At 42.2% G+C, this 27,677-nt stretch overlaps 1 protein-coding gene across 1 annotated transcript in view; it reads left to right on the forward strand.

Annotated features, from left to right (window-relative positions):
- The window catches only part of LOC145400934 (protein zer-1 homolog), a 397,151-nt gene that overhangs the window by 358,882 nt on the left and 10,592 nt on the right, over nucleotides 1-27,677 (forward strand). Inside the window, exon 12 of the mRNA XM_080273299.1 lies at nucleotides 9,609-9,742. Within this exon, the coding sequence (XP_080129425.1) occupies nucleotides 9,609-9,742 (134 nt within the window). The remainder of the gene's footprint in view (nucleotides 1-9,608; nucleotides 9,743-27,677) is intronic.

The raw sequence follows: 27,677 nt of genomic DNA on the forward strand, positions 1-27,677 counted from the left end.
TCTTGGGGTTGGAGCCATGGTGCAGCAAAGTACAGGCAGCACAAAAAACACCACACGTTGTACATGACAGGTTAGCTGTAGAGAGCGGATCCGCACAGTGCACGAGCCGGGACTGTTATGGCGCGCCCGCTCCCTTGTACCCCAAGCTGCGCAGTAGAATGCTCGGGAATTTCTGCGCATCAGCATGACGACACGTGACGCGCTTTGTGAGGGGTGGTTTCGCACTAGTAGAAAATGACATTTTTGAGCCACTTCTTGCCTCTGCCTCGCGTTCTGTGCGGTAAACTCGCGCATTAAAGGGTTTTTGGTTATGATTTTTGGTCACTCGTGCACAAGGCGAATCGCACACTGCGGTGACACGCGTTGTGCGAGCCCACTATATATATATATATATATATATATATATATATATACAGTGCTCGTCAGAAGTATCAAGCGCCCTGAGTACCTCCTATGAAACAAACCATTCAACATTGAAAAAACATGTAAATAATGCATTATATTTACCTTTAATGCTTGGTAGGGTATCCTTTACGCTTCTTCACAGACCTTAGACGTCGTGGAAGTGAAAGGGCGAGGTTCCTCAGGTGCTGGGGTGGTATTTTTGCCCAGGAGTCACGAATGGCTGCTTCCAGCTTAGGCAGAGAGCTCACGTCCTTCCCTTGGAGATTCTTCTTTACGAGGTACCAGAGGTTTTCTATCGGGTTGAGGTCTGGGCTATTGCCTGGCCAGTCTTTCATGAAGGAGATCTCGCAGTCATGAAGCCAGTTGGTGACTGATTTGGCTTTATGAGCAGGTGCACCGTCCTGCTGAAACACTCGTGCACCTGTGAGCTCGAAGGACTCAGGTAAATGATCACAAAGAAGCTCTAGGTAAACGTCCTGATTCACTCTGCAGTTCTTGGGAAGCACAACAAGCTTCCCCAAACCTTTTTCAGAGAAACAACCCCATACCATAAGTGAATCACGATGTTTAACTGTGCTCTCCACGTAATGGGGGTCAAGCGGGTCACTACCTTTGCTCCGGTACACACGCGCTCTTCGATTACAGGTAACACTAAACGTTGCCTCATCAGACCACAACACTGACAACTATTGGTCCTCACCCCAGTTAAGGTACTTGTTAGCAAAGGCAAGCCTACGAAGTCACTGGTAACGTGTAAGAAGAGGCTTTCTCACAGGCCTGTGACTTGTGTAACCAAGTTCATGGACTCTTCGAGACACCGTGCGGACTGAAACCTCACCAAACATTTCCGGGTTGCTCTCCTTAATTTTCCTTGCACTCACATGAGGATTAGACTCCACTGCACGTTTTAACACATTAACAGACCTCGGGGAAGTTTTCCTGGGCCTACCAGACCGCGGTTTCTTTGTAGGAACGTCATCACTATTTTCCACTCGAAAATGGGCACACCACCTCTGCACTGTCGAACGAGCCACACCAACCAAATCGCCAATTTCCTTCATGGGGTGGCCTGCCTCCTTTAGAGCAATGATCTGTGATATGATTTCACTCGAAAGTTCACGGGTAGGGGCCATAACAAAGCGGCAAAAGCCAAAACACTGCTGGACACTAGGTAAAAAATGGCGCAAGAAGAGAGGGAGGAGCGGTGGAGTTCCTGTCTCTCACGCAGCCTGTAGGCAACTCAGGCAGGAGCCAACCAGTGCATAGTAAGGCCTCAAGCTGCCGTGAGGTCATGTTAGCAGCCCAAACATCTGGCTCAATTTTTAGTACCAAAAAAGGGTGATTCTTTTTTCGCCAAAAGTATTGCACGCCCTGACATAGGCGCTCCATACTTCTGACGAGCACTATATATATATATATATATATATATATACACGTGTGTGTGTGTGTGTGTGTGTGTGTATATATATATATATAGAGTTACCTCTCACATAACGCACGAATGTTGTTCCTGGCATGTCCCGCTTTATGAAAATTCCGCATTATACAACCATATTTTTACATGTTAAGGGGTTTCATGGTACCCAAGCCAGCCTAAACTTCACCTTTTGGGGCGAATTTCTGGGATTTTTCCCAGGACTTTTACCTATCTTAAAATGACCTCATTACATGCAAACACTGGAAGGTTCCTCACCTTTAATTGAAGAGTTTATGGGCTTCCTAGGGGGAGGGGGAGGGGTTCCAAGGCAGGGCAGGACTCCTACTGGTCCCCAGTATGGTCCTCTGGCCACGCCGGCTGCACAGAGTCGTTCATAAATTTATAGAGCAGATTGGAACTCCTTCCCTCTCCCGTAGGTTGCAGTATATGACAGGTACCTTTCCATCATAACAAGAGCTGGGTCAGACGAATAGTTGACTTGTTGACTTGGCACTTTTTGGCGATGGCACAATTACGTTCTCCTCTCTCCTTCCGCTTGATCATGTCAAGCTTCTGCTCCTGGGTCAAACTCTTCTGCCGTCTTGCTACGTCACGGTAGGGCAACATGGTTAGGCTGGGTCAGGTGACCAAAAAATAAGAGCAAAGTTAATACACAGCACATGTGGAGGCAGAGTGAGGAGAGGGTTGACTGGAGTGGCACAGGAATGCTCAGTACAGGGTAGACCGTGACGACACCCTGCACAGACACATGACATGCATACATCATGGGCAGATGCAACACGTACTATGACTAAATCTGCTCGCATTTTGTCTGTTTTTTTTTTACTGTGCTTTGACCAGTTGTCTGGCATAATGACTAAATATTCCATAATTTTTGGCCTCAGGCCGCGTTTTCACTATCATAGCAGCGTAGTACGTTCTTTTAACCCCTTAAGCGCGGGCATGTCGGAGGCGGTCCGTGCACCTCACGCGGGGAGATTCGCGCTCTGACTGACTTTTTAAAAATATTTGCCAAAAATCAGTTATTAGTCCTAGAATATTATAATTACATATGCATATGGCACATACCTTCAGCTTTCTCCTGGGATGTTTGTTGAACCTTCATCGACTACCGTAGGACTTGTGGAGACTTCTGAAGTTGGGTAACGAAGTCTTCACTTTACACATCCCAACACCCCGTAATATGATTACCACAGCCTGATATTATCACTAGAAACACTATTCTATGATTTTCAAGTAGTTTGGAATCTATACTCCAAAAAAAAAAACACTGTGAAAGCAATGAAAATTACGAGCGCGTACGAGCTTTCCACTTGTGCTCGTTCCCCGCTGGTATTCTTTCATTTATTATTCATAAACACACTCACACTTTATATTCCTATTACTTTATTACACTTATTTATATATATATATATATATATATATATATATATATACACGGTATTTATCCATAAGTTTCCTTCAGTAATAGTAGTTTATTTTCACTTCAGGCATTAACTTTCTCATTCAGTAAACTAACATAGAGAGCAAGCTTTCACTGTCATTACTCCAATTATTTGTACTCATATTCTTATATTAGTAATTGTTTACATTTCTATTTTATTTACACTATGTTATACGCTGTCACATCCAGTAACTAAGGGCTCCTTTCCCTTGGAGCCAGGATGAACTTGGGACACTGAAGCACTCGTAGTTTATCACCATTTCCTCCACTGGCTCATCACACGATTCACCAGAAAGATTGTAGTCACTGTCCATCATTATCATGGATAAATTAGCCATTTCACACTCCACAGCAGTCACTTAGTCATTTACCCCTTCCCACACGAGGTTTAGTAGGGGTAGAGGTCACAGGACCCTTTAGAAGCGGCGGAAATGAAGGGGCGCGAGTGCCACGTGCTTTCATCTCAACAGACAACACTGAACTGAATGATGAGGCGGATATGAGGATTGGGGCCGCCAAGGGTTGACAACATCAGCGAGGTGACAGCTGCTAATCTGTATGCTGTGAAATGATTGGCAGGAAATTAGGTAGTTCCAGGTGAATGTAAATATCACTTAGGCTTCTCCTTTCCTTTCTTTTATATATTTTTATTATGAGAACAGGTCATACAGCATATTTCAAGGGGAAATAAACAGGGGAAAATTAGCGAACGAGTGCACGTGGGGTGTTGCCAGGTGATAATTTGCCAATTGGAAGAAAATGTCCTCCAAGACACATCTTGCAATGGAGGAAAAGTCTTTACCAGGATTTAAGCCCTTGAAGGACTGGCTGACACTCCTGCTGGGAGATAACACTGAGGGCAACCTCAGGTTGAAGCCACTCCTTGTCTACCACTCTGAGAACCCCAGGGCTCTGGTGGGGTATGTTAAAGAAAACCTTGGGGTTATCGTGAAGTCAAACAAGAAGGCCTGGCTGACTTCTGATATCTGCTCGTTCTATTTCCACTCGTACCTCTCTCGTGTGCTGAAGAGGTATGCCTCGCGGGAGAATTTGGCGAACAGATTTCTTGTGGTGGTAGACAGTGCACCTAGCCACCCTCCCACGATGAAGGAATGGGCCAGCAATATAGAAGTGGTGTTTCTGTCCCCCAGCACCATGTCCTTGTTGCAGCCGATGGACCAAGGGGTGATCGCTGCTTTTAAAGCTTATTACCTCCACTGCACTATGCAGCAGTTGGTGAGGGCCTGTGACAGTGATGACAGGACAACAATGCAGCAGTTCTGGAAGGGATACAACACACGCCATGCCCTAGAGAATATCACTGCAGAATGGCATGAGGTTTGCCAGGCCACCATGAACAATGTGTGGTGGATGCTGTGGCCAGATTGCATCCACTTCTTCACCGTCTTCCCTGAGGGCATGGAAGCTCTGCCGGTGCAGCATGTGTGCCAGGACATTGTGCAGTTATTGCATGAGGCGGACTTTGGGAAGGTTGATGAGGATGATGTGGAGGATGTTCTCGAGAGCGACAGGGAGGAGCTCAGCAACGAGGAGCTCCTCAATATTGAGATCCAGCGGGCACAGCAGGAGGCAGAGGAGGAGGAGGTCGTCCCTGAAGTGCGAGCTCTGAATATAACAATCCTGAGGGAGATGCTAACAAAGCTGGACAAGATACTTGAGCTTATGCCCACACACAACCCCCTTCCAGGATGAAGCAGGGATGCAGCTGATCGGCTCGAGGAGGGGACGAAGGTGTACAGGACGATGCTGGAGGAGAAGAGGGTGGCCAGGCAGACTACAATCACAGTCTTCTTCAAGCAGACCCCCACCATTCCAGCAAGTCACACAGGATCTCCCCAGCCCTCGACGAGCAGAGCATCTCTCCAGCCTTGATACAGGAGAGCATCTCCCCAACCTTCAACCAGCAGAGAAACACCAAGTGTCTCCTCCCGCCGAGGATGTGCTCAGCCTGTAGTGCTGGACCTAACCTCCAGCTGATCCATGTCACCTGTGTCTCCACTACTGCACTCTGCCACTCCATCGCTGCCTTCCTTGCCCCAGCCTCCATCTCCCTCACCACCTTGGCCACTGTCTCTGTCTCCTTCGCCATGACATGAGCCACTGCAACTGACTCCATTGCTACCTTGTCATTCATCGCAGCGGTCTCCTTCGCCACCTCAGCGGTCATCGCAGCTCTCTCCCTCACCACCTCCGCTGTCATCGCATCACACTCAATTGCATCTCATTGCCACTGCCTGAGCCATTGCATCACACTCCATCGCCACTGCCTGCTTCATCACGTCGCACACCATCGCCACCCCCAGAGCAAGTGCATCAGTCTCCCGCTACAACCACCCCACCTCTCCAGGCTTCCCCCACCTCTGACCCTTCCCTGGAGATGGGGTTTGAGGGTTTTGAGGAGGAGGATTGAGTGGTGGAGGGTACCACATGTCCCCTAGCTTCGGAGGGGATAGCATGGATGATGACCAGGACCGGACATGGACATACAAGAAGTAAGTAATGAGATGTGTTTGATATTTTCTAACCTATTCCTTATGATTTTCAGGCTTTATTTATTGGTTTTAGTGAGTTATTTACAGGTGTTAGGCCTAGGTTAGCTTGCTTGACAGCTGTTAGGCCATTTAGATTGTCTTTAAACCTGTTTTGGGGCTCATTTGGGTGGGTTTTGGACATGGTTTGGGGGGAAGCCCAAGGGTAGTAAACGGTACACATTGATTTACATGTTAAAAGTACCCCGTTATACGATACCCCGTCTGACAATGGGGTTTTACCTAACCAATTACATCGTTAAACCGGGGTATGCCTGTACTTCACCTATCAGGTAATGAGATTTTACCACCACCTCATGGTATCTGAGTATTCCCACCTACCTGATAAGGTCATTGTGAAAAACTCTCCAGGCTAACAGCTTGAGCAGTATTTGTAGTATACTTACTGCACTTCTTGATCATCAGCTGTCAGTCCATCATGGCAGGGCTTGAACTGAGATATTGACCCCCCTCTAAATAGCAGTTTTTAGTGGTATTTTTAGCTTTTTTGTTTTGTTTTTCAAGCAACTCTTTAGTCCATAAAGTAATATTTTCTAGAGGTTTCTGCATCCAGCAACTTAATGTCATCTCTAGGAACAGAAAATAGTGGCTTTTTTTTTTTTTTAATATTATTATTATTTTTTTACAAACAGCTAAATTCAGGATCTATTCAGTTTGAGATTCTGGACACATTACATTTAAAAGTCAAAAGGTTACAGGCAGAAGGTAGTACAGACAGAGGAAGACAGTTCCAGAGTTGAGAGTTGGACAGAAAGAGGGTGAGAGTTTGCTGCTACACTGGTGCTATGTGCCCTCCAAAATATAGGAGAGATGCAAGCAGACAGTTCAGAAGAGCTGTGTCCCTTGAAGTAGCAATAAAAAGAGATAAAGATGCAACAGTGCAGTGAAGAGACAGAGGTTGAAGGGAGCCAGTACATGGAGAAGAGTAAATGAGATAAAAAGCCTTTGACTCCACTCTGTTAAGAAGGACTGTATGTGGAAAGCCCTCCACAGATGTGAGTTTTACTCGACTGAGGTGAATAAAACCCCTGTAAAAAGTCAACAGCTGTGCAGGGATAAAGATAGCACAGAGTCTGCTTAGTACACTTAATCTCATGGAAGCAGATTTTACATCTATCCATCCATCATCCAGTCATACGGTGACCCAGGAGGAGCATAGGAGCCTAGGGCTAGGCAAGCAGATTTTACAAGAGATGTCATATGATCTTTTGCATGATAAAAACTGGGAGATTGAAACCCCAGGTATGTTAATAAATGATGCAGGATTGAGTTGGATCGTTTCGTTTTTAAAGGCTCCAACATGCTTGCATGTGTCGGCCTTGGTCACCTAATGGCGGCTCTCCATGCTGCACGATCCATTGCAGCCTCCCTGTTCAGTCCCTTAACCCTAAGGTCACACTTAATGACCTCGTCCCATGTCTTTCTCGGTCTACCCCTCATAACCCCACCCCCAATATTAACACTTCTCACCTTCCTCACCCAATTATCATCCCCCATCCTCTCCACATGTCCAAACCACCTCAATCTATCTCTCCTCATCACAACACCAATACACTCCAGTCCCATCCTACCTCTCAACTCTTCCATTGTAAACCCAGCCCCTCCAGGCCTTGGACGCAGGGATGCACTGCACATCCACCTAATCATTGTCATTTCTGTATGTCTGAGCCGGCGAATGTCTTCCTCCTTCACTGCCCAGGTCTCACTGCCATACAGCATTACACTCCTAACACATGCTGCATACAAAGACCCCTTAGCACGTAGGGAGAGCCCTCTCAATGCCAGGAGAGGCAAGAGCTCCCTGAACTTCTTCCAACCACTTCTCACCCTAGCCACAGAGCTAGCTCCAGCCCCACCTCCAGCACACAACATGTCTCCCAAATAACAAAACTCTTCCACACACTCAAGAGATTCACCAGCAAGTTCAATCCTTTCACGTCTGACGATCTCCACCTGCTCACCCTGGCACGCCGTACACATAAAATCAGCATTATCTCGCAGTCTACCTCTGATACCACTACATCTCTTATGCACCCATTTATTGTTAAATATTAATGGATATTGTTAAATATTAATTAATACTCTTGTCGAAAATTTGGTTGGGTCAAAAGATGTAAGAATTGAGTTTTTGATGCTTAAAAACAACAAGGTTACTTTTACCCCAATCAGAGAAGGAGCCAGGTCAGGAATAAGGTGTACTGTAGCCCCATCTTGTGTTAATTGAAGTAACTCCAGTGATGGATACTGCAAGATGTGAATGGAAAGGTAGTGGGTGGACTCACCATTGTATTGAGTGACTAGGGTTAGATTTACAGCTTAAGTCATTGATGAATAGTAGGACGAGAGTTGGTGACAGGACAGAACTTAACCCTGAGGAACACATCTATTGACAGCTCTTGCAGATCAGTGGCTGTCTGCAACAACAGCTTACAAACAACCAGAGAGGAAGCTAGAGATGAAGGCACAGGTAGCAGGATGGAAACTGTAGGAGGGCAGTTTGGAATTAAGGACTTTTAGCAGACAGTCAAAAGCCTTTGAAATGTCAGGTGCAATGACAAAGCTTTTATCTAAGTCCTGGAAAGAGGATGACCAGGTGTCTGGAAAAAATGATGAAAAGATTGCCAGTGGAGTGCCCGTGGTGGAACCCTTACAGGCACTTGGAAAGGTTATGATAAGAGAGGTGCTTTAAATTTTTTTCTTGAGAATAGGTTACAAAACATAAGAAATACAGGATGATAAAGCAGTTGGGTGAAGGGAATGGGAATGGTCACTTGTGTCTGGGACAATCTGAATGAGAGCAAACTTCCAGCAAGAAGAAAATGTACAGGTTGACAGACAGAGGTGAAAGAGTTTATCTAGGCAGAGTGTAAGCACAGAAGCACAGCCCTTGGGGAAAACAGGAGGGACCCATCAGGCCCATAAGTCTTGTTAGTATTGAGGCCATTGAGGGGAGAAAGTACATCAACTGAAGAAATGTTAATGTCAGTCATGAGGAAATCAAGTGGGGAAGAGATGGCAGAAGAGCACTGGAATCATGTAAGATGGAACAGGAGGGGAAAATCTGAACATAAGTCTGTGCTGTCAGTAGAAGAAGTAACTACAGAGCCATCAGAGTGGAAAAAAAGGAGGAGGATAAAGTAAAGTTGTTGGAATGGTTCATGGCAAGGTTCCAGGGGGAGTGAGAAGAATTTAAGTCAGAGAGTATGGAGCATTTAGTATAAATAAATCTGTTCTTAGCAGTATGACAAACTGGCAAAATTAATCCAGCCCGAAACATGTAAGAAATGAGATTCAGAAGTGGGTTGTCACTGGTACCTTTGCCTTCTTGTGGACAGCATTAGAACAGGTGTGATCAAACCAAGACTTAGGATAAGAGAAAGGAGTTTATGCTTCCATGCCTGAGAGAATATCCTCTGTAAGAAACATTCAGATTGCCCTTTACCATGGAAACAATAATCATTCCAGAGAAAATCAAAGAAGTGCTGCTTGAGGGCAGTATGAAGTAAACATTCACGATGAACAGAAGTTTGCAGAAGTTGTCAGAGCTGCATACACATGCACATTTCACAAGGCACTCTTTTGATGGTTGTATTGCTTTTGTATTCTCTCCTAATTCTAAAATTTCATTCTGTACTCATTATTTATTGGGAAGTATGATGATGAATATTATTATGATGGTGCATTACAGCACAGTACTGTGTTTTATGTAAGGCATCCAAAACACGACAACTAATATTTGTTGATTTTACAGCTGATAAATATTGCTCACTTGTGGAAGAAGAAGGAGGCCTTGAGTTACTTCTGGCTGTTCTCTCTTCTCCAATCCCCTACCAGCGCATCAAGGCTCTAGCCAGGATTGTCATCACACAGTGCCAGATATTTAAGGTTTTTATATTCATGCTTTCTTACTCTTTACTCTTTCCTCTTGGAGGCATCTGTAGGAATAGACTGTTCTGCCACTTACTGCTTATGCTCATGTATAAGTTGAGTTTTAGACACATTTCAAATGCCAATAATGGAGTTAACCCGTAAAGCACCAAGCTCGATGATCAACGTTTTTTCACAATTTTTTAAATGGACGAGGAACGTTGATTGTGCAACTTCCACAAAAAGCTGGCGGCAGCCTGCTCCATCCCGGCTGTGACATAGATGGCTTCTGACCAATCAGAACTAAGTGTTGAACATAGGGGAGGGAGGATTCATGCCTATACCCAGGCAGTGGGGGGTGTACCCCCCACCTCCCTTTTGCCACGTCCCTCTACCCCACTACATTCTTACTACCCTACCTCCCTCCGTTCTTACCACCACCAACACCCCTCCCACACCCTCCTCATGCATCCTCCACCCCTCCAATGTGGATCCCCCCCCCATGTCCCCTCCCCCAGTCATCTGGGGGGAGGGTATTTCCCCCCCTACCCTCCCTCCCACATCCCTGTACTCCACTGGGGCCCACCCTTTGTGTCTGGTGGTGGTCTCCCCCCATCCCTCCTTTCCTGTACACCCCCTCCTTGCCTCACCACCTCCCACCCCCACCCCTCCACCCCTAGCATGGAGTATCTTTGCCCCTCCCCAGCATATTTTTCTTTGTGACGGGTAACTGTTATCAACTTTTATGGACCATAGCTCAGTAACTATTGGGTCTGGGTGGGTGGCGTTTGCATTTTCAGGTGTGTAAATTCAAGCTCTATAAATCGGACATAATACTTTTCAACTTTTGAGAAAGTTGAAAAATAGACTTGTTTTTGCAGCTTGGGGGGGTAGTTGAGGCTGGAGAATTGTGTACCAGAGTGGTTACTGTAATAATGATAATAATAATAATAAGAAGAAGAATAACAATAATAATAATAATGATAATCTGGCTATTGTTTCTCTAAACTGTCAGTTCTTCCATTAAAGAATTCATTAACACTTGACACACTTTCAACACTTTTACAATAACAAAAAAAAAAAAATGATGTAATTCATATACAAGCTTTGAGTTAGCAGAAGTGACAGCAAAATAAACCCTGTAATATCCATCACAGCACCTCTCCCAGAATTATACTCCTTGTAAAGAGAAAAGTTTTGAGCTGCCCCTTAAAAGATAAAGCAGAAGTCAGGTGTCTCATGGGTAATGGCAATTTATTATATAACTTAGGGGCAGTATAGAAAAAAGATTGATCTGAGAAAGATGACTGATTAACAGCTCTTGGCTTATCAAGGTGTGAGGGATCATCTTCATTTCATAATGTCGCACCTAGGTGTACCAAAGAAAGTTTCACAAATTCAGCAAGATACTTTGGTTCACCAGATTGAAGAACCTTGAAAGAAATGAGACAGTTTAAATTTTATTTAGCCTTTACTGGCAGCCAGTGTAACTCAAAGATAAGGTAGTTGGAGTTCTTGGGGAAAGATCATAGATAAACCTTGCTGCCCTATTCAAAACAACTGAATCTTCTGTAGTACATTATTTGCAAGATCAATCCATAATGAGCTGCAATAACCAGCACAAGACAAAACCATCGTTAAGAGACATCACCGGTTTAGAAACTGTCTTATAACACAGATTTCTGATGTGCAAATTACAACTTCTGACAGCTTGATTAATATGTTCTTTATAATTTAGTTTCAAATTGAAATGTTCAACCAGATTTCTAACAGAACAGACTGGACGAAGTTTTGACTCCCCAGTCATCAGAGTCAGGGCATCATCAGCATCACCATCCCTTCCGTTTCGTCTTGTTTTGTTTCTAAAGGCTCCAACATGCATGCGTGCATCAGCCATGGTCACCTAGTGGTGGCTTTCCATGCTGCTCAATCTCTGACAGCCTCCCTATTTTGTCCTTTATCTCAGAGGTCACATTTTATGACCTCTTCCCAGGTCTATCTATCTATCTATCTATCTATCTATTGCCAGACGCCTCAATCCCGTTTGGGGTGGCCACAAACAAATCGCCTCCAAGTCGCCCTGTCCCCCGCCATTTCACTCCCCTGCTCCCAGCTCACACCCCCCTCTCTCATATACCTCTCCACCCCATCCCTCCATCTCATCCTCGGCCTCCCCCTCCCTCTTTCCCCCTCCACCTCACTCACATACACTCTCTTCGTCAGTCTTTCACCCTCCATCCTCTCCACATGGCCAAACCACCTCAGTGTGTTCCTCATAACGCTTCCTATCACATCCACATCAACACCACAACGCTCCTTTATATCCTCATTCGTCAGCCTGTCTCTTCATGTGACTTCACAGACTCCTCTTAAATAACTCATTTCCACTGCTCTCACTCTTGACTTGTGTCCTTCCAACAACGTCCAAGCTTCACTTCCTTACGTTAGAGTTGGTATCACAATACTGTCATGTAGTAACTTTTTCACTTCCATGCTCACTTCCCTGTTTCTTATCACTGCTTTCAAAGAACCAGCAACCTTTCTTCCCTGCTGTACCCTTTCAAGCACTTCACCCTCCAAACCTCCATCCTTACTCATCACACTACCCAAGTACTTAAACGTACTCACATTTTCCAATTCCTCACCATCCAACCTCGCTGTACATTCACTGACTTCACCTCTCTCAAAGACCATCACTTTACTCTTCCCTACATTCACCTTTAGATTCCGTTTCTTACACACTCTCCCAGACTCATCCACCAAGCCTTGCAGCTCTCCTTCGTCTTCACTCAACAACACAGTATCATCTGCAAACAACAGTACAGGGAGTTTCCAAACACTACCCTCTCTCACCATGGCCACTCCAACATCCACTACTCTACCTTGTACCTCTTTTATTACCCCATCCATGTACAGATTGAACAACCATGGAGACATGACACATCCCTGTTTCAACCCCACCTTCAAAGAGAAAAATTCACTTAGTTCACCATCCACACGCACTGCAGCCTTCGCACCATCGTACATACTCTTCACAGCATTCAACAACTTCCCATCTACTCCATATATTCTTAACACTTTCCACAATCCTTGTCTATCCACCCTGTCATATGCTTTCTCCAAATCCATGAATGCCGCATACAACTTCTTTCCCTTCTCTAGAAACTTTTCCACTAAAGATCTGAGAATGAATATCTGATCTACACAACCTCTTCCCTTCCTAAAGCCTCCCTGTTCTTCTCCAACTAATTTCTCTGTTCTTTCTCTAACTCTGTCAATAAGTATCCTACCATACACTTTTCCTATTATACTAAGAAGACAAATGCCCCTATGGTTACCACACACTTCTTTTTCCCCTTTTCCTTTGTACAAGGGAATAATTATACCTGACTTCCAATCCTCCGGGACTCTACCTTCCTCCCAGGCCAATCTGCACATCTTCCACATCCATTCTACTACTATCTCTCCCCCATGCTTCAGCATTTCACCACACACTCCATCAATTCCTGGGGCTTTCCCCGATTTAACTTTCTTCATTGCTTCCACAACTTCTATCCTACTGATTTCTTCCTGTCTTCTCACCTCCCTCCTTCTCCCAGCCATTCCCCAGCCACTTATACTCGCATTACTTCCATCCTCTACGTTCAACAATTCCTTAAAGTGTTCTCTCCATCTGCTCACTTTTTCTCCCTTCTCCACTAGTAATCTACCATTTTTATCTTTCACTCCCCTGCTAACTTCACTTCCACCCTGTCTTACTCTTTTCACCTCTCTCCAGAACATTTTCTTACAGTCCCTCCACTTTACACTCAAATTTCTTCCAAATTCCTCATCCACTCTCTTCTTACTCTCTCTTACTAATCTTTTCACCTCTCTCTTCCTTTCTACATATAACTCTCTCTTCCGCCTCTCAACCTCTTCCACACCCCTATTTCTCATCCATTCATTGTATGCTTTCTTCTTTTGTGCCACAGCCTGTTTCACCTCTTCAGTCCACCATGCTGTTCCTTGCACCCCCCTCCGTCTTCTCTTCCTTCCACACACCACATCACATGCTGCACATATTTCTTCTTTAAATATTCTACACACACCTTCCACGTCTCCCATCTGCTCCAATTCATATTTGCCCAATCGTTCCTCCACTTCTCTCTTATACTCTGCCTTTTTCTCATCCTCCTGTAACCTTTCCACTCTCCTTGCAACTACTCCTTCCTCTCGTCTTTCCCTTCTTCTATTCCTCCAACTTTCTTGTACTTTAATTCTGGCCATCACCAAGTAGTGGTCAGAAAGTCCACTCCCCCAACCTCTATACACTCTTGCATCCATTACACATCTTCGCATCCTTTCATCCACACACACATAATCAATCATTGCCTTCCTTTCACTCAGTTCACCACCCACCCTTCTCATCACTCGCCATGTATACCTGTGAATCATTTTATGCCTGAAGAGGGTATTGGCTATCACCAACCCCCTCCCAGCACAAATGTCCACTAACGCACTCCCATTCTCATCTATCTCAGCAGGCACACCCCACTCACCAACTATTCCATCCACCTTCACATTCCCAACTTTACCATTCATATCACCAATCAAAAACACTCTCTCATTCCTTCCAAACTTTTCCATGCACACTTCTACATTTGTCCAGAACTCTTCTCTAACTCTTCTAGCACGATCTTGCGTTGGCGCATACACACACACAATCGCCCACATTTGTATTCCAACTTTCAACTTTACCCACACAATCCTTGACCCAACTGATCCATACTGTCTTATGCTCCTCTTCCATCTTTTACTCACAACTATACATACTCCTTCCTTTGCCCTCTCATTCTCACCTACTCCTGCACATATACCCCATCCATACTCCCATTCTCTCACACTTTCTCCTCTCCATTTTGTTTCAGGTCTTTTTCAAAAAGGTCTGCCTCTCACAACCATGCCCCCAGTGTTGACACTTCTCACTTTCTGCATCCAACTGTCATGCTCCATCCTCTCCATATGCCCAGACCTTCTCAATCTACCTCTCATCACATCACTGTACACTCTAGTCCCATCCTCTTAACTCCTCCATTGTAAACATAGTCCCCCCAGGCCTCACATGCAAGGACACACTACACATCCACCTAATCAATTTCAATTCTGTACATTTGAGCCTGTGAATATCCTCATCCTTTTGCTGCCCAGGTCTTACTACTATACAGCATTACACTTCTAATACATGCCACATACAAAGATCCCTTAGCATGGAGGGAGGGCCTTCTCAATGTCAGGAGAGGCAATAGCTCCCTGAACTTTTTCCAACCATTCCTCACTCTAGCCACAGAACTAACTCTAGCCTCACTTCCAGCATATAACATGTCTCCAAAGTAACAAAACTCTTCCATACACTTGAGAGACTTGCCAACAAGATCAGTCCTTTCATGCCTGACAATCTCCACATGCTCTTCTAAACACACCTCACACATGAAATCAACATTATCTCACAGTCTACCTGTAATACCACTACATCTCTAATGCACCCACTTATCACAAACACTGCACAAGATGGAATTACTTCCCACATCCTTGTGGCAAACCACACATGGTTGCTCTCCTTTGACGGTACTACCACCAACCTTAGATACCTTCATCTTTGTTATATCTGCATTTACTCTCAGGTCATTGTGTCCCATAATATCAGAGTGAATCTGATTCTGATTTCTTCAACTGGAGGCTGGGGGGCGCGGTAGCACAGTGGTAGCGCGCTGGACTCGTAATCGGGGGATTGTGAATTCGAGCCTCGTCCGGGCTGCCGTGCTGGGAGTGTAGCTCGCTCCTGTAACCCTAGCAGGGCTATATAGTCCAATACAGGGCTTAGCTCGGGGGAACTCCATTTCTCCCATTTTTTGGTGTAGATGATGGCGCTGCAAATGACTGGGAAGGGAAACCTGTGGATTCACTAAGTTCATCCCATAAATCTTCCTACTTCCAATGCCATTCATCCCAGTTTACATCCGTGAGAATGGAAACTTCTTAATCTATTGCCCTTGGATTTAGGGAAATGAGTTCTGTTTTTGCAGAACTAAGAACAGAGTGCATTGAACTTCTAGCTGTGCTTATTCAGTCTGCTACATCAGTCATGGTTTTCTATTCAGATGTTGCCCAAGCATTATTTGGAAGCTCTCTTTCTGTCGTCAGCTTGCTTCTGTAAATTAACCTGTTCCCTGGTAGGGTTTTAGCAGAAATGTTTGGAATACACTCCCAGACACAATTTTTTAGTTCATTAATTAAGAAATCTGAAACAGTATTAACCACCTCCCAGTTTGGTAGAAGAACTCGCCATCCTTGAAGGGAAAGGCCTGGTAGCCTACATGCGCATCTGCAGTCTCGTGTGAATCCACACTTTCAGATGACGGGGAACTGTATCCAAGTTGAGCCTCTTAGATTTCTTCTTGGATTAAATGTAAAAAATCACTGTCTGGATCCCCACTTGTATCTGTCAGCAGCTGGTAATAAGCCATTTGTAATGCAGTGCATGCCATATTTTCTGAGTTGGTAGGCCTGTGTTGCATCTCATCCAAACACTGATGTCCAGAGAGGAGTGAATAATCGAGGGGAGTGCTCTGATTCCTGAGGGACCTCATGACTTGTTGCTACATCTGCTGAGGATCTCAGAGGGTGATGAAACTATTGGTTTAGGTCCACAGGAATACCGGGTGACCATGTATTTGGGCTTGAATATGGCCTTGGAATAGGGTTCTCATATTCAGTCTCCTGATTGAGGGACCTCAAAATCTAAGTGGGATCCTGTTCCCTGTCTAGTGAGAGAATGGTCTAAGGGATGGGAATTTTGAAGAGGGGGGAGAGGTGATAACATTAGTAATCCCAGATAGGAAGAAATGCAGTGCACTAATGAACTTATTAAAATTTTCACCTTGTTCTGTTGCACAGTAAACTGATCTGCCTTAAGAGGGCCAACACCTGACGGAAGTTAGTCTGAACATTTAGATAACTGACATGAGATTTCTTAATTATCTTACCAGCTGATGATGTACAGGCAACTGTGACCGAAATATGAGAAGGCTGACACATTAGATGGCAAGGGCGCAGCCAGAAATATAATTCGGGGGGGCCATAAACCTAGCCCCCCCCCCACGCCTCGCAGTTAAGGACACACTGCACTATACATATTCTGTAGTTAAGAGTTGCGCTAAGTTGCCTGTAGCTATTTATGCTGAAAAAATTCTCTGGGGAATATGCTTTTTATAATCATGAAAGGCTTTGTCCACCTTTTGCATCGTAAAAGGTACAGTTCCTGCTAACAAGACGGGTCCACCAATGATACACTGCCAAAAATCAGTATACAGTATATCATCACAAACTGGCTAGTTGCATTTCTTAGTTCCTCTCCTTTCCAAAAATTTTATTGTACAACTCTATTTTCCTACTTTTAACACTATACTATTGCTGCATATGCTTTTTTGCCATAATTCACATCACATTATTTTCTCTCGTTAGGCATGCATGCAACCTGAAAATGAGAAATATCTACTTTTTGACACCCAAAACCACCTTAAATACAGCAAGCTATTATATATATTAGTATATAATGCATGAAAAGTAGGTTTTTCCTAGCGAAAATCTCCAATGAAATTGTTGTCCCAACTCACCCTAGGTAAAAAAAAAAAAAATGGTGGGTGAGTTGGGACAATTGTCTCTTAATCCTTCAACACTGCTCTGCTGTAAAAATGCATTTTCTGGATAAATCACAAAAACTATAACAAATGAAGATTTCACCCACCAAAAAGTAGACCTTTAGCTGTAAAACTGACTGTGGGAGAGGAAATTGGCAAAATATGTGTATTTTCACAAATGAAATTTTACAAACGTCAAAATGCTGCCCTTTCATATTTGCACATTTTTCATGCATTATTTGTGGTTCTGTAGAAAACTAGTATTGACAACATCTGTAAAATTGGGGCAGGGCTATTGAATGGGCACCATAAAATGGAAATGTCTGGGCATTTGGCATTGCAGTGCCCACTGTTCCAACTCACTCTGTGTCCGGCACTGTCCCAACTCACCACACTCAACGCTAATGTCTATGAAAATCCATTGTCTGTTAAATCCTTCACTTACTTCGGTGATGATTAGTTTACTGCAGTGATGGTTGCCACACGGCACAGGTAGCTAAAGCCTAAAATATATCACAAGGAAAATCTTAAGCAATTATTGGCTTCCAGTTTCTGCATGCACCTACACTTATGTAGAGCTCATGGCATGACATTATCATTTGTTATTATTCCTGGCAGTAATAATATCCTCTGCAGTGTAATGCATTTGCTAAACATAAACTGACCTTTTAGAACTTACACTCATGAAGTCTAATATGCTTGCTTGCTGTGGCTGCTTCCGTTTCATAATAAAGTGATCCAGGGAAACCCACGGAATACATCTTTTCACTTCTTGTCACAGTACAGCGTGCGAGTAGCGTAATTAGCAAGTTGTATGGACTGGTCACTGGTTCAAAACGATCTGATGAGAGTTGACTGATGGCTGATGGCACAGGCGGGTGATCCGGGAGTGACACTCCGCTGATGGCTGGTAAAGGTTGCCACAACAGTTTATTTTTCTTGCCAGTTCTGCCACATGTAGGCCTACATGCCCACAGGTACTCCTAACTAGTTAATTAGAAAATTTCGCAGAGTGGCACATGTTTCTTGCTTCCTTTCCCGCCTCTCTCCTCACCCAACCAGATGCCAACAGCTCCCCGTGCATAAATTTGAATATGTGTCTCGCACCTAAAACAAAGTAAGTCTTAAAAAGTATGTGTATACAAGACTTTTTATTCAGAATTACATATTTTTTCAGTTCTTCAAATATGTGACATGTAAGGACTCCATATTATAAATACAATTCATTATAGAAAACATGATAGATAGATAGATAGACAGATAGACAGAGCACCAGGCAAGCCTGGGAATGGGATATGAGCTTGCAAGTCTAAGTGAAGAAATGTTGACAATACACCGGAAGCAGCAAGTCAGGGGATGAGATAGGTAGTGTGTCAGTGAGATAAGCATACGAACAATGCCTAGTGACCATACACACACATACACACATACTCACACACAGGCTTCTAGAACATTTCAACAACAGTGTAACACACGTGACACGACCCCTGCTACACCAGAATTTAGGAAGCAGAGCTCAGAAGGAGGTTAGCTATAGAACCGACAAGTAGTGGAGAGAGTGAACAAGAAGAGGGGTCCAACTAGACTTACTTAGTATATTAAGTCTCTGTAATACATACGCTGCTCAACTTAAGACTTTCTCTGAAGATAATAAATCAAGATCAACTCCCTGTATTCATCTTTAACTCCTAATGCTATTCAATTATTAAAATAATAATAAAAACTCAAGACTCACCTATTACAAGAACAGAGAGTCACATTGGCGGCAGCGAACGTACGAACCTCGTCTACGAATCTACAGTGAATTTCTACAAAAGCAGGCGAGACTCTACAAGATTAGCTTCAGTTCTACAGTGAATTCCTTCAAAATACAGCCTACGAGCCTATGAGCCTACAAGTCTACAAAACAACTCTATAATCTTCACGCAACTTCAAGCAGCAGCAAGAAGAATAAAAAACAAAGCAAGTAAAGGAAAAGAAAGACCAAAGCAACAAGTACACAAAACCCCAACACTCTGCCCCGCCTACCTCCATCGCTGACGCAGAGGTCAAGAGACACAGCAAAACACCAGAGCCACATTTATAACGCATCTTACTCACCTTTCTTCACCCAGGTTACGCATCGCTACTCAGTTACTCACCACACCTACCAGTGTGGGAAGCCGACGTCACCATGTGTATCTGCTGAGACGACATCACCACGCGAGTTTGCTGACACAAGGCCATGCCAATCAACGTGTGACTGACACCAGGCACTTCTCACCCACTACTCATTACTCATTATTCACATAGCTCCTACTCATACTCATTTATTTCCACAGTATTGAGTTGGAAATTCGACGTTCTATGCTGAGGTTTGCCTGTGACTACAGCTGTTAACCACTACATGCACCAGGCCATGGAATTTCCTGAGTAATATCGTCCATCAACACAGCCCTAGAATTATCAAGAGATCTTCACTCAACCCTGCATTTTTCTTCCGAGATCGACAGTTGCATCGACACGCCTCTCCGATCTGTATCAAGTGGGTGAAATCATACTTACTCATTTCTTCTCGGTGCTAAAATTAGGTATATTCAACTCCTTTACTTATTTCTATGTATACACCTATACATTCACTATCTATCATTTATTACAACTCATTTACTCATCTGTTTAGTTAGGACGTAAACAAAAGGCGTATTTCATAACACCATACCTTAGTGACGGATATTTTCGCCACCACCCACATTAATACCAGATTATAAACAGTTAGCGCCCACAGCGGATCCACAATTAGGAGAGCACCAAGGCAACACACCCATTTTACAAAACTCAACACAAACTAAAGATCAAGAAACAAATATGTCAGTTCTAGATGATGAGTGGAAAATCCCTCTGACGTAGCAAGTGAGGACTTTGTCTCAGACTTGCACACATATGACAATATACTTAACAGGGTTCACCGTTTAGGCCGAACCAATTCCACTATTCCCTCACACAACAATAAACAAGTCCAAGTTAAATTACCAGAGCAAACAGTGAAAATGAATAACACAACAAATACCGCGGATCAAACATCCCCAGCTCATGTTTATGTTTATCATGAAGATAAAACTGCCCCAAAATTCTCTGGCACAGAAAAAAATCATATTGACGTCATTTCATTGGTCAGTCAGTGTGAACAAATCTTTATCAAAAGACACATACTAGATGAACAAGAGAAAATTGCCATTTTTTCATTTTGCATAAGCCAGGAAAGATGTCCAGCAAGCAATTTACTAAGGTCAGATAAGCTCCTCAAGGCTAAGACATATGATGAATCTAAAACTGAATTTTTGAAGATATTTTCTGGAGGTATGAACTTCTTGCCAGGTATAATTCCAGAATTACATAAGATTGTAGATCTTGTAAGGGAGCACACTACAAACCATGTGCTCAGTGAAATAACTGCTGATGTCTCCACAATCAAAAGAACATTATTAGCTACTTTGGAAAACTCAAACTGGATAACAGATGATGGAAAGATGTCCCCAGACCTCGTCGTGGACATCACTCGTTATGTATCTGCCTTGTGTAAATTACCTGATAGGACCCTTAAGATCGCCAAGACGATTGCATACACCCCAGGCATGTGCTTACTAGACTTAATGAACGAGGTAGAGATGCAGTGCAGTAAAGCAGGGATGATCGACACACACACACATTCTATAAGAATGAGAGTACCTGAGACAGTATCAGCTGTGAAAACATCTACAACGACTCCAAACAGAGAACAAAATCGATCGCGACCCGAAAGCAGGCAGAGCAAACAACTAAACGTGTCGAGGGTTCGATCACAAACACCAGGCTACAGGCAGTTTCATAAGTTTCCTCGCAGCCTGAGCAGATCTCGTGCCACAGGCAACACTACATATGGGAGGTCACTTCGTAGGTCACAGTCAAGAGATAGGTCCATTCTATGTCATTATTGTGCAAAACCAGGACACACAAGGAATGAATGCTTTATCAAAACAAAAGAGGATAGACAAAAGACACAAGGATTTGGTCCCTACTGTAGGCATCATAGATGCCAAGGGCACTGGACCAGTAACTGCAAAACAGTAGAAAAAATTGTGTCTGTGTTCAAATCGGGGGAAGACCAAGTCATGACAAAAAACAAACAAACGTAAAGAAAAGCAAGTCTAAAATTCACATAGGAGGCATGTTGGTAAATGAGTGTATCTTGATACCAGCTGTATGTGAGGATCAAAACGTTTCCTTATTTTTAGACACAGGCTCTCGAGTGAACTTAATAACACAGGAAGAAATAAATAGAATGTTTAAAAATAAGAAGAAAGTAACTTTTCTGGAAGAAGCTGATTCAGATTTATATACAGTAGATGGAAAAAAAATCACAGTAAAAGGTATGATAAGGTTAAATATCAGTTTCACAGAAACTACAAGACCAATCTCTGCATTTTTCTATATCGTTGAAAACTTAGCAATTAAAGCTCATATGTTACTGGGCTTAAGATGCATGAGAACAGAGAAAATAACTTTACTTCCACAAATGAATGGAATAGACTATGACAATGAATTCATAGAGGAAATACCATCAGAGCCCTCACTGATTAGTAAAAGAGAACCAAAAAGAATTGGTAATATTAAAAGCTTAAACAAACATTCACAAACAGATGAGTGTATAGATCCACTCACACCACCAGCCCCAGCCTCCATTATTAGAGACCCGGGTAACAGTACTGATTTATCAGTTTTTCCCGCCCATCTCACCAATGATTTAGTTATACCACCTAATTCCTATACAAAAGTTACCATAAAGAGCAAATTATGGAATAGTACTGTTCTTGTCTTAGAAGAATTATGTAAAGTAAAGGGATTGTCAGTAGAAAACGCATTATGTCAGATGAACGACGAAGGGCAAACTCAGATATTCATAATTAATCACATGAATGGGGAAGTACAGTTGAAAAAGGGGACTTGCTTAATTAATATTGAAAAATGTCCCGCCCCTGTGAAGGAAATAGTTATAGCTGGAGTGACAAGTGAGATAAAATCTACGGATAGAGAAAGCATAAAAGAGAATTTAATTCACTCAGGTGAATTTGATGAAGAAAATGATTTGTTAACCCTGCTGGAAACACACAGGGACACCGTAGCATTACCCGGAGAACAATTAGGGTGTGCTAACCTGATTATCACAAGATTAATGTGCACGCAGAAACACCACCAATTTTCGTACCAGCCTACCGCATCCCACAATCTCAACGTACACTTGCAAATCAGTATGTCGATGAAATGTTAAAACTTGGAATTATTGAACCTTCAGTCTCCCCGTGGAATGCCCCATTATTCTTTGTGCCCAAAGGAAATGGAGAAATGCGTGCGGTAGTAGATTACCGTAAACTAAACAATTGCACAATCCCAGACCGATTTCCCATGTCATTGCTAAGCGACGTTCTACAGAATATTGGATCGGAAAATAATGTATTTTCCACAATCGATCTACTAAATGGTTATTACCAAATACCGGTTGAACAGGAGTCACGTAAATACACTGCCTTTTCCACAAATAGGGGACACTACCAATATACAAGGATGCCGATGGGACTGAGGACAGCCCCAGGCACATTCCAGCGTCTTATGAATTACGTATTGTCCGGAATTTTAGGACAAGGAATATTTGTTTATCTTGACGATATTATAATTGCAACGAAAAATATTACAGAACATCTCAAGAAATTAGACTTACTCTTACAAAAGCTTAGTGATGCTGGTTTTAAAATTAAGCTTTCTAAATGCAAATTTTGCTTTAAGGAAATAAATTTCTTAGGCCACAAATTAAGTTCTAATGGTATTCATACCACTGATGACAAAATACAGGCAGTGAGAGATTTTCCTGAACCCACTACGACTGACGAAGTTAGACAAGTTTTAGGTCTAACTGGGTACTACAGGTCATTCGTACCACAATTCTCTCATATAGCCTTTCCTCGTTCCAACTACTCAAAAAAGATGCTATATTCCAATGGGAAGAAGAACAAAAACAAGCATCTAACAATCTAAAAATTAAACTAACAAATGCACCTTGTTTGGCATATCTGGATTTCACAAAATCATTTATTATCTGTACAGACGCATCAGTTAAAGGATTAGGGGCTGTACTGATGCAGGAAGATAAAAGAGGAAAGAATTAACCAATTGCATTCGCCAGCAGACAAACAAAAGGTGCAGAGAAAAATTATTGCACAACAGACTTAGAGGCACTTGCAGTGGTTTTTGCATTACAAGTTTCGAGATTTGGTATATGGTTACGAAACACACTTATTCACCGACCATAAACCACTAGTGGGTATGTTTAAAGAAAAACTCCTCTCTGGGAGGAGAGCAAGATGGAAATGTACAGTTGAAAACTACAATGTACAAATTCATTATATACAAGGTAAAATGAACATAGTAGCCGACGCATTATTTAGGAACCCGAACACAATTCAGGTCGCAGCATTAGATCTCAAAGGAAATATCTCAAACCACGATGATATCGCAAAAGCACAAAGACTTGACCCAATATGGTCTAAAGTTACATACAAGTTAGAAAGTGGAGAGGACATACAGTTACCCAGATTGCATGTACCACTCAAACAGTTCACAGTAGTCAGTAATACTCTATACAAGATCAACCTGAAACAACCAAAATCCCAAAGAAATACTAACCATTTGGTTGTACCTAATGACATGATACCCCAAGTATTATGAACGATACACAATAGCCCACATGCAGGACATCCTGGAAAGGATAAAACATTCAAACAAGCCCAGCTGTTATATTACTGGCCTTCATTACGAAAAGATATAAACAATCATATAGACAGATGCGAATCATGTGCAAAACACAAAGGATACCCAATCACACCTGCACCGATGGGTAATTACCCTGTACCACATCAACCATGGGACGTTGTTGCTGTTGATTTACTCAAGATGCCATTATCATACAATAATAACCAATACCTATTCGTAGCAATGGATCATTTTTCCCGTTATGTCATTTTAGCTCCAATTAAAGATAAAACAGCAGAGACAGTATCAAAGGCAATAACAGATAATGTAATATGTCGCTTTACTACCCCAAAGGTGCTAGTAAGTGATAATGGAGGAGAATTTAATTCTGATATCTTACAAGAAATATGTAAACAATACAGCATCAAAAAGGTTAATGTTTTAGCCTATCACCCAGCATCTAATGGGTTAGTAGAGAGACAAAACAAAAAAAGTATTAGATGTGCTATGACACATTGTCAATGAAAATTATGCAAGCTGGGATGATTGGATTCCCAGAGTAGAAGCCTCAATTAATGGATCTATAAATAAATCCATAGGTGACACACCACATTTCATTATATATGGGACAGATAAAAAACTACCATATGAGCTCCTAGAAGGTGACAGTCTGCCCATATACAATTACGATGATTACTCTAAACTCCGTTTACGTGAATTCCAGGACATACACAAAAGAGTCAAAAAAACAATTAATGATGTCCAAGGAAGAAATGACGGAGGCATTTAACAAGAAGGCAAGAGATTCACCTATCAGCTTAAGAGACATTGTTTATGGTATCATTCATACGAGAGACAATAAATTATCCCCAAAATTTGAGGACCCATACAGAGTAATTAACATAAACAAAGTTTTAATTAAGTCATTGTCTAGTGGCGAAGAGAAACAAGTTCATATTGACCATTTAAAGCGAGTTTCAAGGGAACTATCTAATAATTATTCAGCATCGGATACAACCAAACAAGCGAACGTAACTCATGAAACCAATCGAGAAAACAACAATAATTACAAAAATATATTAAGGTCATATACCAAACAATCAAACATAGGTGCAACTGTTCCAATAAAATCTACAGTACATCATTTACGAGAATTAAATATCGATTTAAACTCCTTCTATAAATGAAATAACAATCAACCGTAATGCACATCATCACTATCATCGACCACAGCATGACCATATTAGGAAATTAATAGATTTTTTTGTCGGTAGCTAGCGATGAAGGGACTTACGCTATGGATTCTCCTCTACATAGCAAGAGGGTATGCACACTTAGAGCCCCAACACATAGTACGGCAAGGATGCCTCATAGCTCCAACGGCCACGACTTCAATCGTAAAAGATGTTATGAGTACTGAAATAAGTCTGGATTACTTGTATGAATTACCTTCTTATCTAGAAAATATCGCAAGACCAATGTGAACCCGGGACTTCATGATAGGAGGCTATGTTTCACAAGCACATAACACAGAGGAAGTGGATGAAATAGTGAAGTTAGTGAAATGGAAAATAGAACAGGCTAAGTCAGCTATGCTCATCATGATCCAAGATCTCCCATCTTATGGAACGGAGGTATTGAACAACAAGAACAACATCACACATACTCGCCAAAAGCGCGATTTGTTCGACCTGGGTGGCGCAGTTCTTGGGAACAGCTTTGGATTGGCTACAGAGGAAGACCATAAAGAAATAAACAACAAATTTAATAAAATAGCTCAGGTACTGACATACCAAGATAAATTCATCACAGGATATAACTCAGCAATGAAGACAATTGTGAAAAATCTGAAAAAGGCAGAAAACATAGCTCTCGAAAGTGTGGATAAAATAAATGAAATGGAAGGTAACATAACACTTTTCCAACACTTCTCCATCATCACAGAACATATTGACACAATTCTACTACAATTAGACAACGCTAGAGTTCGTTACAGGGGACTTATGCAAGGAATTTCGAATGATGGTGATGGCAAGATCACAATTGACTTACTTCCAGTTCATGAGCTACGTCAGATAATTAGTCAAGGCATACATAAACATAAATTGAAGCCTTTGTTCCGAAGTAGGGAATTCATGCAATATTATCCATATTTAGAAGCAACACTAACACCAACATCAGTAGTAGTTCATGTACCATTCATAACTGAAGACCTGTTCACAGTATACCAAATACACCCCTTCCCTTCTAAGAATAATAACACTTTGGTCATCATCAACATCAACACAGACACCGAACTCATCATGGTCTCCAAGAGACGGAACTCTGTCACTTTCGCAAGTGAATCAACGATTGAACGAAAGTGCCGCACATTCTTACATGCTGTTCATCTTTGTCCTGCGTACATTTTCATGTTTCAGCCTACTGATACAGTCCCTTGTGAAATGGCTATCATCAGAAGTAACAATATGCATCATCATTGTAACTTCACTTTTGCTCCAGATAAGCTTGTACACCATCAACGCATCGGACACTCACAGTTTTTTTATTTCACTCATAACACATCAGTTTACATAGTCTGTCCAGATATACCACCATCTCATACTTCAGCCTCAGGATTATACATAGCACCAGACTACTGTGCGGTATTTGCACCATCCATGTCCACTTTATCCACCATCAATCACTATGCCATCCTCAATCATACACACAAACATTTCCACCCACTGCCTGATATGGACTTAAACATGAGCACAAGAATTAAGTTGACTTCACCTAAGTTTGAAACTATGCAACTGATCAATGAAACAATGAAGCCCTGGGAAGATTTGAGTTTGAGTATGTTCAACCCATATTATGTGTATAGCCCAGCACCTACTGTCTTTATAATCTTCTGCATTGTATTTGCAGTAGTGCTGTTTGCAATGCACAGAATGCATGCAAGAATTGCAAATATGGAGTCAGTATTTAGTGGGGGTAGAGTTAACATCCAAGTTAACCCCCCTGAATGAAGTGTACATATTTTGTATATATATATATATATATATATATATATACAAAGAAGAATGACCCATGATATAGAAGTATGCTATACCAGTAGCATTATCTTTAAATGAAATATTAATAGCTCTTACCATAATCTTAACTTTAAACTTTTTTTTTTTCGTGCATGTATGCATTTTACTACAATAACCAATTTACAAACTGTATTACAGTTCAATAGTTTAACTTTAGTGCATTTATTCAATTATGTATACAGCTTGTTTAAAATGAAATATTACTAGATCATTGCAATTTACCATGAATATACCTGTACAATATTATAATCAATATTATATATTAAGAGTTAAGAAGAAGACTATTATGTATTAATGGATTAGCATATGTCAATAATGATTGCTGTAGGAGGACCTCCAGCGGTGTGACCGAGCAATGTAAGGACTCCATATTATAAATACAATTCATTATGGAAAACATGATAGATAGATAGATAGACAGATAGACAGAGCACCAGG

The sequence above is a fragment of the Coenobita brevimanus genome, chromosome 54, assembly GCF_032717465.1.
Source record: "Coenobita brevimanus isolate Jiangsu-jjx chromosome 54, ASM3271746v2, whole genome shotgun sequence".
Taxonomy (NCBI): domain Eukaryota; kingdom Metazoa; phylum Arthropoda; class Malacostraca; order Decapoda; family Coenobitidae; genus Coenobita; species Coenobita brevimanus.